The sequence below is a fragment of the Coffea eugenioides genome, chromosome 3, assembly GCF_003713205.1.
Source record: "Coffea eugenioides isolate CCC68of chromosome 3, Ceug_1.0, whole genome shotgun sequence".
NCBI lineage: Eukaryota > Viridiplantae > Streptophyta > Magnoliopsida > Gentianales > Rubiaceae > Coffea > Coffea eugenioides.
This window is the reverse complement of record NC_040037.1, coordinates 10,627,721-10,638,618: the sequence shown is the minus strand read 5'-3', so window position 1 is coordinate 10,638,618 and position 10,898 is coordinate 10,627,721. Positions and strand designations below refer to the sequence as shown.

Genomic DNA, 10,898 nt, shown 5'->3' with positions numbered 1-10,898 from the left:
GTTCTACTATTTATACTATAAACCATATTGTCATTTTCTATAAATAGTTTCGCTCACGTAATTTACTATATCTTGATTGCATTATTGATAAAGATGTGCTGAGAAATGAGCTTCAGTTATAGATCCAAATGGTGGTTTTTTCTATTCCTCATGAGATCTGCTTCGGTTGTACATTTTCTTCTCTCAAGTTAAATTGAAAAGTTATTATGTTTACTGATTTTATTACATGGACGCTTGTCTTGGGAGATTGGTATTGATCATCATTTAAGCTGTGAGGAATGAATGAAAAAAAGCATACCTAGCAGAAAACCCTTCACCATTTTTCAAGTTCTTTGGGGCATTGTGATTTCTTTCACTAGCTGGTCCTTATTGAATTATCAAAACAAATCTAATCTTTTTATGTTGGCAAACCTCAATCCTCTACTCTTTTGAATACATCTAATTACTCCTTTTCAGAACCAAAGCAGACCATAACTAGGGAAAAATATGAGATTATGATTGTATAGAGACTCGTCCTAAGGTTGGCTTTTGAAAACTTATCACTGGATGGGTTTCAAAAGGCAATCTTGGAGTTGCTGGAGTTGTAAGGGATTGATATGGATTTTGGACCATCAGATCAGTAAAAGATTAGGAATAGCTTCCAATCTTCTAGCTGAACTTTTGGGATTGAGAGGAGGACTAAGGATAACTATAGATCATTATTGCTACAAACCGGAATTGGAAGTTGATGCTATTAATATTTTTAATCTTTTAAACCAATATGATACTGCTATTTACAATGTGCTATGGTTATATCTGATTGTAGGTATCTTATCGTATTTTGGCAGCAAGTCTTGATCAAAGCATGTAAGCAGTGAAGCAAATCGGATGGTAGATTGTTTAGCTAATGTATAGGATGCTAACAACAGGATATCTTTTATTATGATGTTATGGCCCACCATCTTGTAGCTACAAGATGACTGTTTGGGGATTTTATTCTCATTTTGTATCTCGATGTGATTGTATATTATTTTAAAGTTCCTTTTATGCACAAAAAAAAAAAATTCCAAAACTACAAAAAGCTAAAACTGTAGCTTATTTTTACTATTTAATAAAACTACAAAAACATAACTACAAAGATATTGATGCACTTTTATGTAACTTTTCATATTTAATATCTAAATTTGAATAATTAGGCATTTATGGGCAATATTGAAAATCACACCGAATAATTGGGCATTTATGGGCTATATTGAAAATCACACCGCACATCGTGCGGTGTTATCCTCCTAGTACTTACCTACTTGTTGGCGACATGGTGCACCAACAGATAACAAACTAGAAATCATATGCATGGTAGGCCTAGATTCTGGATTCACATGTAAACACGCCTTTGCTAGTTTGATGGTGGATATCAGAATCTTTTCAGTTTCTTCCGTGGGATGCGGAAGTCTCTGATCCAACAAGTCCTTGAGTTCTATGTTTCCAGGTGTTGAAGACATTAGATTGGCAACTATGTCACCAGGGTGCGTCCCTTTGATTGTTTCCAATGTCAAGATTCCAAAGCTATAGACATCACATTTTTCAGTGACTCTCATTGTATAGGCAAGCTCTGCAAGGAAAATCATGTCATCAGAGAAACATCTACACTTAAATACCTGAAAACAGAGAGAAATTATAACACTGCGAATTACCTGGTGCAACATATCCAAGCGTGCCAGCAAGAGTAGTCCAATTGGATGAGTCCTTCCTGAGAAATTTAGCAGTGCCGAAGTCTGAAAGACAAGCCTCATATTCTGAATCAAGCAAAACATTGTTACTTGATATGTCTCGATGAACTATTGAAGGCGTGCAATCATGATGCATGTAAGATAGGGCATGAGCCACGCCTTTGATGATGTTCACCCTCTTTTCCCAGTCTAGTTCCTTGGCTTCTTCATCCACGCTAAAAATTTTGGCCAAGCTACCTCGCTCAAGGTACTCATAGACCAAAAAGGAGTGTTTGGAATTTGAGCAGAAACCATAGAGTTTCACAATGTTTCTATGCTTGATGTTTGTCAATGCTCTTATCTCGTTCAAGAAAGTGTTGAAGTACACCTTCTCGGGCAACAGATGAAGTCTCTTTACAGCTACTAAGTTAGAAGGTGGAAGAATTGTTTTGTACACACTTCCAAAACCTCCCTCCCCTATGCAGAATATTTCGCTAAACTCTTCTGTTGCTTTTATAATTTCTCGGTACATTGCTCTGCCATCATAGGTGGTTATGGAAAACAAATCAGCATCCTCGACATTCTCCGTGGTCTTTCTTTTTCTTTGTCGACAAACTTTAAGAGCTCCAAAGAATGCACAGAGAAGTAAGAGTGATCCTAGAAGAGGGAGCACAATTACAAGAACAAGATTGAACCCCTTACCGTTTACATGCTTTCTACTCAATTGAGGACTTTCACATACTTGTAAACCAGTAATATTGCCACACAAACCTTTGTTTCCCCTCAGTTCTTCTATGGTAATATTTTTAAAGGCTTTGCCGTAAGGAATTGGACCCTCAAAGTTATTGAAAGATATGTTAATATGCAAAGAACCAGGCAGCTCTGCCAAAGCCTTTGGAAGGAAACCAGAGAGGTAATTATGGGAAAGATTCAATATCTCTAGACTCTGTAAACTTCTGAATTCAGATGGTATTTCTCCTGTGATGTAATTATGACTCAGATCCAAGATAGAAAGTCGAGTTAACTCACCCATCTGAGGTGGAATCTGTTGACTCAAGTTGTTGTTGCTCAAATTCAGGTAAAATAATTGCTGGAAACCTCCAAAATTTTCTGGGATAGATCCACGCAAGAAATTTGCTGACAGGTCAAGATAAAGCAGATTTTTTAGCTGACCTACTTCTTCAGGTATATTGCCAAAAAGTTGGTTATTTTGTAGATACAGATTGAGCATAGAAGCCAGCATCATAACTTGCTTTGGAATTTCCCCAGTAAAGTCATTGGAAGACAAATCAAGTACATGAAGTTGAGATGCATTTCCCAGCTCTGAAGGGATCTGACCTGTGATGTGATTGTCGGCAAGCAAAAGAGCTGCCAAGTTTGGGCATCTACCCCAGTTGCCAGAAAGTCCGCCATAGAATTCATTGTTGCTAAGATCCATGAAATTCAAGTTCGGGTAGATACCAAACATCTCTGACAGATTCCCAGTCAGCCGGTTTCCCTGAAATCGAGCTCTAAATAAACTTGAGCAATTTTTCAAGCTTATAGGGATTGGGCCTATCAGCTTGTTGTTGCTTACCGTGAAGTTCTGAAGTGTTCCATTTTGGCAAAGATGTTCCGGCAGATGACCAGAGAATTGATTTGTATCCATCTCCATCACAGCCAACTTTGCCAACTTCCCTAGCTCCTCTGGAATGGAACCAGAAAGCTGGTTTTCACGGAGAAACAGAAATTCCAGGTTGCTCAGATCACCAAATGATTTAGGAATAGAACCGTTCAGTTCATTCCTGTCTAGTTCCAAATCTGTAAGTAGCTCTAGGTTGCTCAACTCTTCAGGAATTGAGCCTGAGAGTTGGTTATCATAGAGATGGAGGACAGTCAAATTCGTCAGATTACCCAGTGATGTTGGAATTGTGCCAATGAGATTATTTCCGAACAAGCTCAAATTTTGAAGTGATTTCAACTGCCCTAACTCAACTGGAATGGAACCGGACAGATTGTTTTGGAAAAGGAACAAGGTCTCCAACTTACTGAGGTTACCTAGATCAGGTGGAATTGAACCTGTTAGAAGGTTAGAGCTCAAAAAAGCAGTGACAAGATTGGATAAGTTTCCTATTTCTGGAGGAATGGAACCAGATAATAGGTTTCCATACAAAGACAAGTATGTCAAGTTAACCAAATTTGCCAAGGAAGATGGAATTGTGCCATTGATATGATTGGTATTCAAATCAACCTCAGTAAGATAGACTAAATGGCTCAATTCCTCAGGAATTGGACCAGACAATTGATTTTCGTTCAGATGGAGGACTTGAAGATTTTGTAACAAGCCAATTTCAGGTGGGATTTCTTGTGACAGCTGATTGATCGAGAAATCGAGATAAATGAGCTTGGAAAGATTACCAATCTGGGCCGGTATGCTGCCAAAAAGTTCATTCATGGAAAGATCAACGTATTCAAGGTTTGGCAAGGATGAAAATGGGAAGTCATAGAGTGTCGTGCTGACATTGGAATTTGTGAGGTTCAGTCTGTTGACACTTCCATCAATATTGCATGAAACACTAGCCCAAGTGCAAGGGCTGGAAGAATTCTTGGCTTTGGTAGGCTTAATATTCCATGAAATCAAGAGGGAACTATTCTGGTTGGCAAAACTGGCTTTCCATTTTAAGAGGGCAGCAGCCTCTTCCGCAAAAGCTGATGCACAAACTTTGGGAGGAAATGATGGGGCTAGTGTATGTAGCACTAAAATAAACATAAAAACGAAAACCTCTGTAATGAAATTTGGAAGCATGATTTCTTTTCGTCTAGCTCAGCTGAGGCTGGACAGATTGGTTAATTTGTTTACTTGTATGAACTACAAAATGAGACATTGACGGATCCTCCCTTTATAGACAAGGCTTCAGAGGTTTTATTTTTTATTTTGGGCAAATTACACTTTACCCCCTGTGATTTAGTTTGTTTTGCATAACCCCCTATGATTTCAAAAGCTATACATAATCCCCTCATGATTTGGATTAAAGTGTCAAAGTGATGGAAATGATCATTCGCAATGGAGTCATCTAAAATGTCGAAAATATCTTTATGTATAGTTGAAAATTATTACCAAAGGGGGTTATGTATATATTTTGAAAATTATAAGGGGATTAAATGGTAAAATATTAAACTATAAGGGGATTATGTGGTAAAACATAAAAACCATACGGGATTAGTGTGTCGTGTATTTATAAAGGTAATTTCGGTATTTTTAAAAGTTCCGTTATGAATGACTATTTCCGTCACTTTGACATTTTAAGCCAAACTATGAGGGAGTTCTGTATAACTTTTGAAACCATATAGGAATTATATAAGAAAACACTCTATACCACAGGGAGGTAAATGTATTTACCCTTTTATTTTTTTATTTTTTTCCACTCTTTTTTCTTTTTTTTCCCTTTTATATGCATACAAATCAAAACTTAATGTATACTCTTGACCTGGGGGAGGGATGGATTGGGTGGTATGAGGGAAAAGAGTGTAAGCGAGAGGTCTCAGGTTCGAATCCCCAACTTACACTTAAAAAAAAAAAGTATACTCTTGACCTGAAAGATAGTTTGCCAATTTTAATACAGATAAAAGCAGTCAATTTCTCCTTCCCTTTGTGAATTCTTTTTTCTAAACACATTTAATGAATTCACACTTCAATCATCGAATGAAGACTTTCAAAGTCAATCACCACAGATTTTGACAGTCAACGGTCACTGCCTCTAAAGTCCGCAGACTGCAGTTGAAGTAACAGGCAATTTCTTTTAATCCACTAATTAGGGCCTCGGACAAGGATAGGGTGGTAACGAAGAAATTTCTGTTTTGTCACATCGTACCATTGTCAAAAAGAATGAACCAAATACAACTTTCATGGGCTTTGAGAGAGAGAGAGCAGTTGACAATCATCTTCAACAACTGGCTGAAGGAGTCAAACTTGCTCTAATTAAGGCAGCAGAACAAGGATGGAGACTAATGAACATAGGAGTTCCTAACAAGAATTTGCTACAGCAAATCCTTATTGGTTAATTTGTTTATTTGTATGAACTGCAAAATGAGACATTGACGGATCCACCCTTTATAGACAAGACTTCAAAGGTTGTATTTTTTATTTCTTCATATGCATACAAATCGAAACTTAATGTATACTTTTGACCTGATAGATAGTTTGCCAATTTTGATACAGACAAAAGCAGTCAATTTATCCTTCCCTTAGTGAATTCTTTTTTCTAAACACGTTTATTGAATTCAGACTTCAAGCATCGAATGAAGGCTAAAAGCAGGCATTTACATTACAAACAAACCACAGATTTTGACAGTCAACGGTCACTGCCGCTAAAGTCAAGTTGAAAAAGACCGCAGACTGCAGTTGAAGTAACAGGCTATTTCTTTTAATCCACGAATTAAGGTAGTAACGAATTATTACTTGTCTCATGACTACTTTGTTCATGTGTAACACAAGATACGGCCCATGTGTTCCTGTGATCACAAGAAACGACCAAGAAACCCTTCCAAAATTCCTTAGGCATTTATTAGGCAGAATGGTCAAAATGGACCATTTCAGGTCCTCTAATGATTTGATTGATCGAAGACCACATATTTGAGAAAATTCTTACACATTTATTCATGCAATTCCTTTAGCTGATGTGAGAACAAAAGTCCTGCTTGGAGGCGTTAGAGTGAATTCGGATGGGTTGGAGTTTGTTGTAATTTCGAAAGTGTAATTTCAAAAGTTTCTTGTAATCCGGTCAGTCCCCTCTAAGCGTTAAATTTGATTCACTGGAGTTGGCCGTGAGCTCGATCACCATTACCGTAGATTCTTGGAGTGAATTCGGATGGGTTGGAGTTCGGCTTGTCAATTATTACTGTGTAATATAATAGCCATATTGACCAAATTTTCAAAGTCCTGCGTTAGTTTTGTTCCAAACGTGACAATGTGATAGTGCAACGTTCGATTATTGACTTTTGGAATTTGTTAAACGTTTCCAAAACGGGAAGAAAAGGAAAAGAAATTGCAGGCTTAGATTAAGGAAAAATAAGTACTCTTTATTTTTTGGGGGGGGGGGGGGGGGGCGGTACGGGGGGTACCGGAAGGAGAAATGGATTGCCTTTACTTGTATTAAAAATGGCAAACAACCTATCAGGCCAAGAGGATATAAGGGTTCAATAATTGGCAAAGTAATGATCTTTATGTGTACGTTTAAGGAAAGAAGAATGGGGAAGAAAAAGAAACTAGAAAGAAAATTCAGATACCAGCTATTTAAGTTTTCCTAGGCAAGTACTGTCACTAGAATAATCTCATTACATATACAAGGTTCTCAAAGGATGGATTCTCCACACAAACTTGGATAATGTCTTATAAAATTAAAGGAGCATAATGTGTATTTTAAGGTTTACACTATTTTTTGACATACCTGACAATTACTATACCATCGAATGCAACATTTAGATGATTTTCTTTACTGATCAAATGCCAGAATAATGAAGGGCAATAAGTGGGTGAAAATAAATGGATGGAATTGATTGTTACAAAAAAAATAAAATACTCAAAATCTATTCAAATTCAAAAAAATTAAATATGGCCACATGAAAAAAAAGTTGAAAGTAGTCAATTCAACAACCTACTAAAATGGGAATTGAACAGTGAATTATTATTATTATTATTATTATTATTATTATATGTGTATATAGATACATATATATATACATACACTCACACGCGCGAAATGCAATTGATGAAGAGAAAGAAAAAGAAAAATTGAAAAGATAGAAAAAGGTATAAAAGAAAATAGGAATTAAGAATATTAAGTATTAACAATAACATAGGGTATGCCCATGCCCGTCGTACTGTTTCCCATACTTATTGTTTTAGATCCTCCGTATTACCACAATAGCTTTGTGTATTATATCACAATTTTTACTCCTATTTAGATTGCTATTTTCTAAATTTTTTTTTAGAAATATTGTAACAATTTAATGTATGTGATGTAAAATAATGATTAAAAAATATGATTGCAGAAAAATTAAATTTTTTTTTGGAAAAAATCAATCCAAACATTTTGTTCCAAGGCCTGACACCTTCACGTTCAGCCGCATTGTAAGTGCATCCACCCCACTTCATCTCTCAACCACAAACCAATCCAGATTTCACAGCTTTGGAGTTTGGAAAATTAGGTGTAAGATTTGAGAATTCATATTTAAGGATTTAGGGATCTGGTAATGTGGTGGGTGGTAAAAGAGAAATTTTTTGACTCGCTATCTCCTTTCATCTAAAAGAGAAACTTTTTTTTTTATCCCTGGGTTTGCTTGTATTCAAATTAGCAACAAGTGTATAAAGTGAATAAGGATACGACAGTAATTTTTTGCTTGTATTCAAATTAGATTTTTAGAATAAATAGCGTTCTTGTTTACAATTGAAAAAAAAAAAATTTTTAATAAATGCATGGGTGTTCACAAAAAGAGTTGAAAATTGGTTTTGACAAAAAGATGATCAAGTTGCCCTTATGTGCTACAAAAGTGACATTTGTACTAATTAAATGGTATTTTTTATGTAACTAATTGTTTTTCTTGTAGAGACTAAATATTGGAAAAGAAGAAGATGAATGGAGACAAAGGCGAATTTAGAAGCGGGGTACAAATAGTAATAAATGACAGAGATGTGTATGACAGTAAAATTTTCCCCGCCTCAGTAATTATGTTAAAGTTTGAAAGGTATGTTTGTCTGTATGAAAAAGTGTGCCAGAATCCAAAAGCCAAAAGTAGCTCAAGAGATGCTTCTGATTTTAAGCTTTTTTAGACTAAAAAAAAATCAAAATTTTTAAAATCAGTGGATAGCACAAAAATAGCTTTTCCAAAATCAGAAGTTCAATCAAGTTTTCAAAATCAATTGAAAACATACCCATTCTCTCGTATACATGGAATAATCATCGGGTGTTCAAAATTTAGCTGAGAGCATAAATATTAACTTTTAGAAGATCAGAAGTTAGAACCAAGTTTCAAAAATTAGTTGACAATAGGCCCATCCTCTTCTATACACTGAATAATCATGCGAGGCTCACATATCTGATCTGTTTGTGCCCGTAGGTTAGGAGCCATCATTGATCGAGATTGGGTTGGTCGAGTCAAACAGTCTTCCATAGATTTTGGGTTAAGACATATTTCATGTGTCCTATTTTTTAAAATATAAAATTAGCTAGGGAAAGGAAATAAATACAAAGAATAGTAAATAAGATTAAATAAAGAAAGTATATAAATATAACAGAGTGTAATAATTGTTAGTATATATATATATATATATATATAATAGATTAAATGAATGCTAACGACTATTTATGGGGCACCCATTAAAAAAATCCTTAGATTTATATAGATTACATGATAAGCGATTTGAATCCATCAACTTAGCAAAGGCATCAATTTATATGGATATTACCGGTTACGTTATGCATGAGTCATGGGATGGTTGTTTTGATATTTAGCAACCATGAAGAAATGAACCACAAAACAAACAGCAGAAACTGAATATACAGCTTTCCATAAGCAAAACGAGGACATATAAAAACAGATTATTTGATACTTGTGATGCCCATTCGTATTTAGGCTTACAAACAACTATAAAAAGAAGCAACATCCCAGCCCAAATAGTGAAGTATTCAATCATCTAAGGCCGCCTGGGGAGGACTCTAAGCCGCCTCGCTTAGGGGTGCTCCCCTGCCCAGAAGGTGGTGATCTTTGCTTCTGGAAGATTGGCAACTTTCCCCCGAAATCCGTCTGCATGAGACCAGAGTACAACATACATAAAACGATAAACCAAGATATCAGAGCTTATTTTAGGCATTGGACTGCGAAACTTACTTCTCGTCCCAGAAACTGTTCTTGATGCTGCAGATAAGATGGATGAAGTTGAAAGTAAGACGAGAAAGAAAAGTGTGGTGAGAGCGTTGGAGGCCATGAATTCTACAGAAACCGGTGAATTTCGGAAGCTACCACCTATCGAAAGTTTGGTGCAATTGCTCAACTATATATATATATATATAGGAAGATTTAGGAAATGGTAAAAGAAAGGTTTGAAATTCATAAGAGGTGTATAAACTGGGCAAATTTGTGAAAGAGAAATGAGTCTATTCACTTAATGCAAAAATGTAGTATGCCACTCGGAATTAACCACAAAGCCTTGAAAAGCTTATTGAAAAGACAAAAAAAAAAAAAAAAACTGATACAATCACAAAAAAATCTTAGTGATAACCCGTTAAACAAACAAGCCTGGAATAATCTAGATTCGAACTTTTCGAACATGTTCGCGAACGATTCATTTATGTTAAACGAACCGAATACGAACTCGAATTTGAACATGAACTTTGCTTAACGAAGTGAACACGAACACAGGTTTGGAGTTCGAAAGTTAACGAATGAACGCGAATCGAGTTCGAATCGCTTAACGAATAGAGTTCAAACATGAGATACTGGATTCGATTCGATTCGTTTACAGCTCTACAAGAAATCCCACCTGAAATTTGCGACTTGAGAAATTTGATTCATTTAGCTCTTGTGCATAATCAGCTTTCAAGTCCAATTCCTCCAGAAATAGGAACAACGTATGGTATTGTTAACGTTTATCTACAGTATAACAATTTAACAGGCCTAATTCCAGCCACTTTTGATAACCTCGATAGGCAAGTCAAATTATATCTATTCCAAAATCACCTATTTGGTCCCGATCCTCATGCGATCGGAAACTTAATCTCACTTTAATTTCTTGTCTTGTCTAAAAATTATCTTGCTGGTTCAATCCCTAAGTCACTAGGCAATTTAACCAATTTGATGCATCTATATCTCTTTGACAACCAACATTCTGGTTCAATTCCAAAGAATTTAGGTGATCTAAAATTCCTTTTAGACATGGAATTAGGTAAGAACCAACTTAATATGGTTCCAATCCTATTTTAAGTGGCAACTCGAGTAACTTGGAAAAACAGCATCTCCTAAAAAGCTATATTCTGTACCGACCATCCCACAGGAACTTGGAAAGCTAAAACAATTGGTAGTTTTGGAATTGGATTAAAATCAATTATCTAGTCCATTGCGAGGACTACCTTGTCAAAATGGCACACTTCAAAACATTTCTGTATCTAAGAACATGCTTGATAGGTTGCAATTTTGTCATTTATTTTATTATTAATTTCCCCTATTACCTGACTT

General features: G+C 35.8%; 1 protein-coding gene across 3 annotated transcripts; it reads right to left on the bottom strand.

Annotated features, from left to right (window-relative positions):
- Positions 1-1,130: 1,130 nt before the first annotated feature.
- LOC113765443 (MDIS1-interacting receptor like kinase 2-like) lies at positions 1,131-4,489 on the bottom strand. Of its 3 annotated transcripts, none has more exons than XM_027309624.1 (3): positions 3,027-4,489; positions 1,674-2,825; positions 1,131-1,591 (listed from the first exon to the last, which is right to left on the bottom strand). In XM_027309624.1, the coding sequence occupies exons 1-3, from the start codon at positions 4,471-4,473 to the stop codon at positions 1,269-1,271; spliced, it is 2,922 nt and encodes a 973-aa protein (XP_027165425.1). In that variant the 5' UTR covers positions 4,474-4,489; the 3' UTR covers positions 1,131-1,268. The 3 variants fall into 3 exon arrangements, with proteins under 3 accessions (XP_027165425.1, XP_027165424.1, XP_027165423.1); XM_027309623.1 differs by having other exon boundaries at positions 1,674-3,186; positions 3,265-4,489; XM_027309622.1 differs by having other exon boundaries at positions 1,674-4,489.
- Positions 4,490-10,898: the final 6,409 nt, after the last annotated feature.

Bases quoted from the DNA above. Each gene is read 5' to 3' on its own strand.
- LOC113765443 (XM_027309622.1), bottom strand. From the start codon at position 4,473: ATGCTTCCAAATTTCATTACAGAGGTTTTCGTTTTTATGTTTATTTTA. The intron at 1,592-1,673 runs GTAATTCGCAGT...TTTTCCTTGCAG, and splicing joins GCTTGGATATGTTGCACCAG to AGCTTGCCTATACAATGAGA.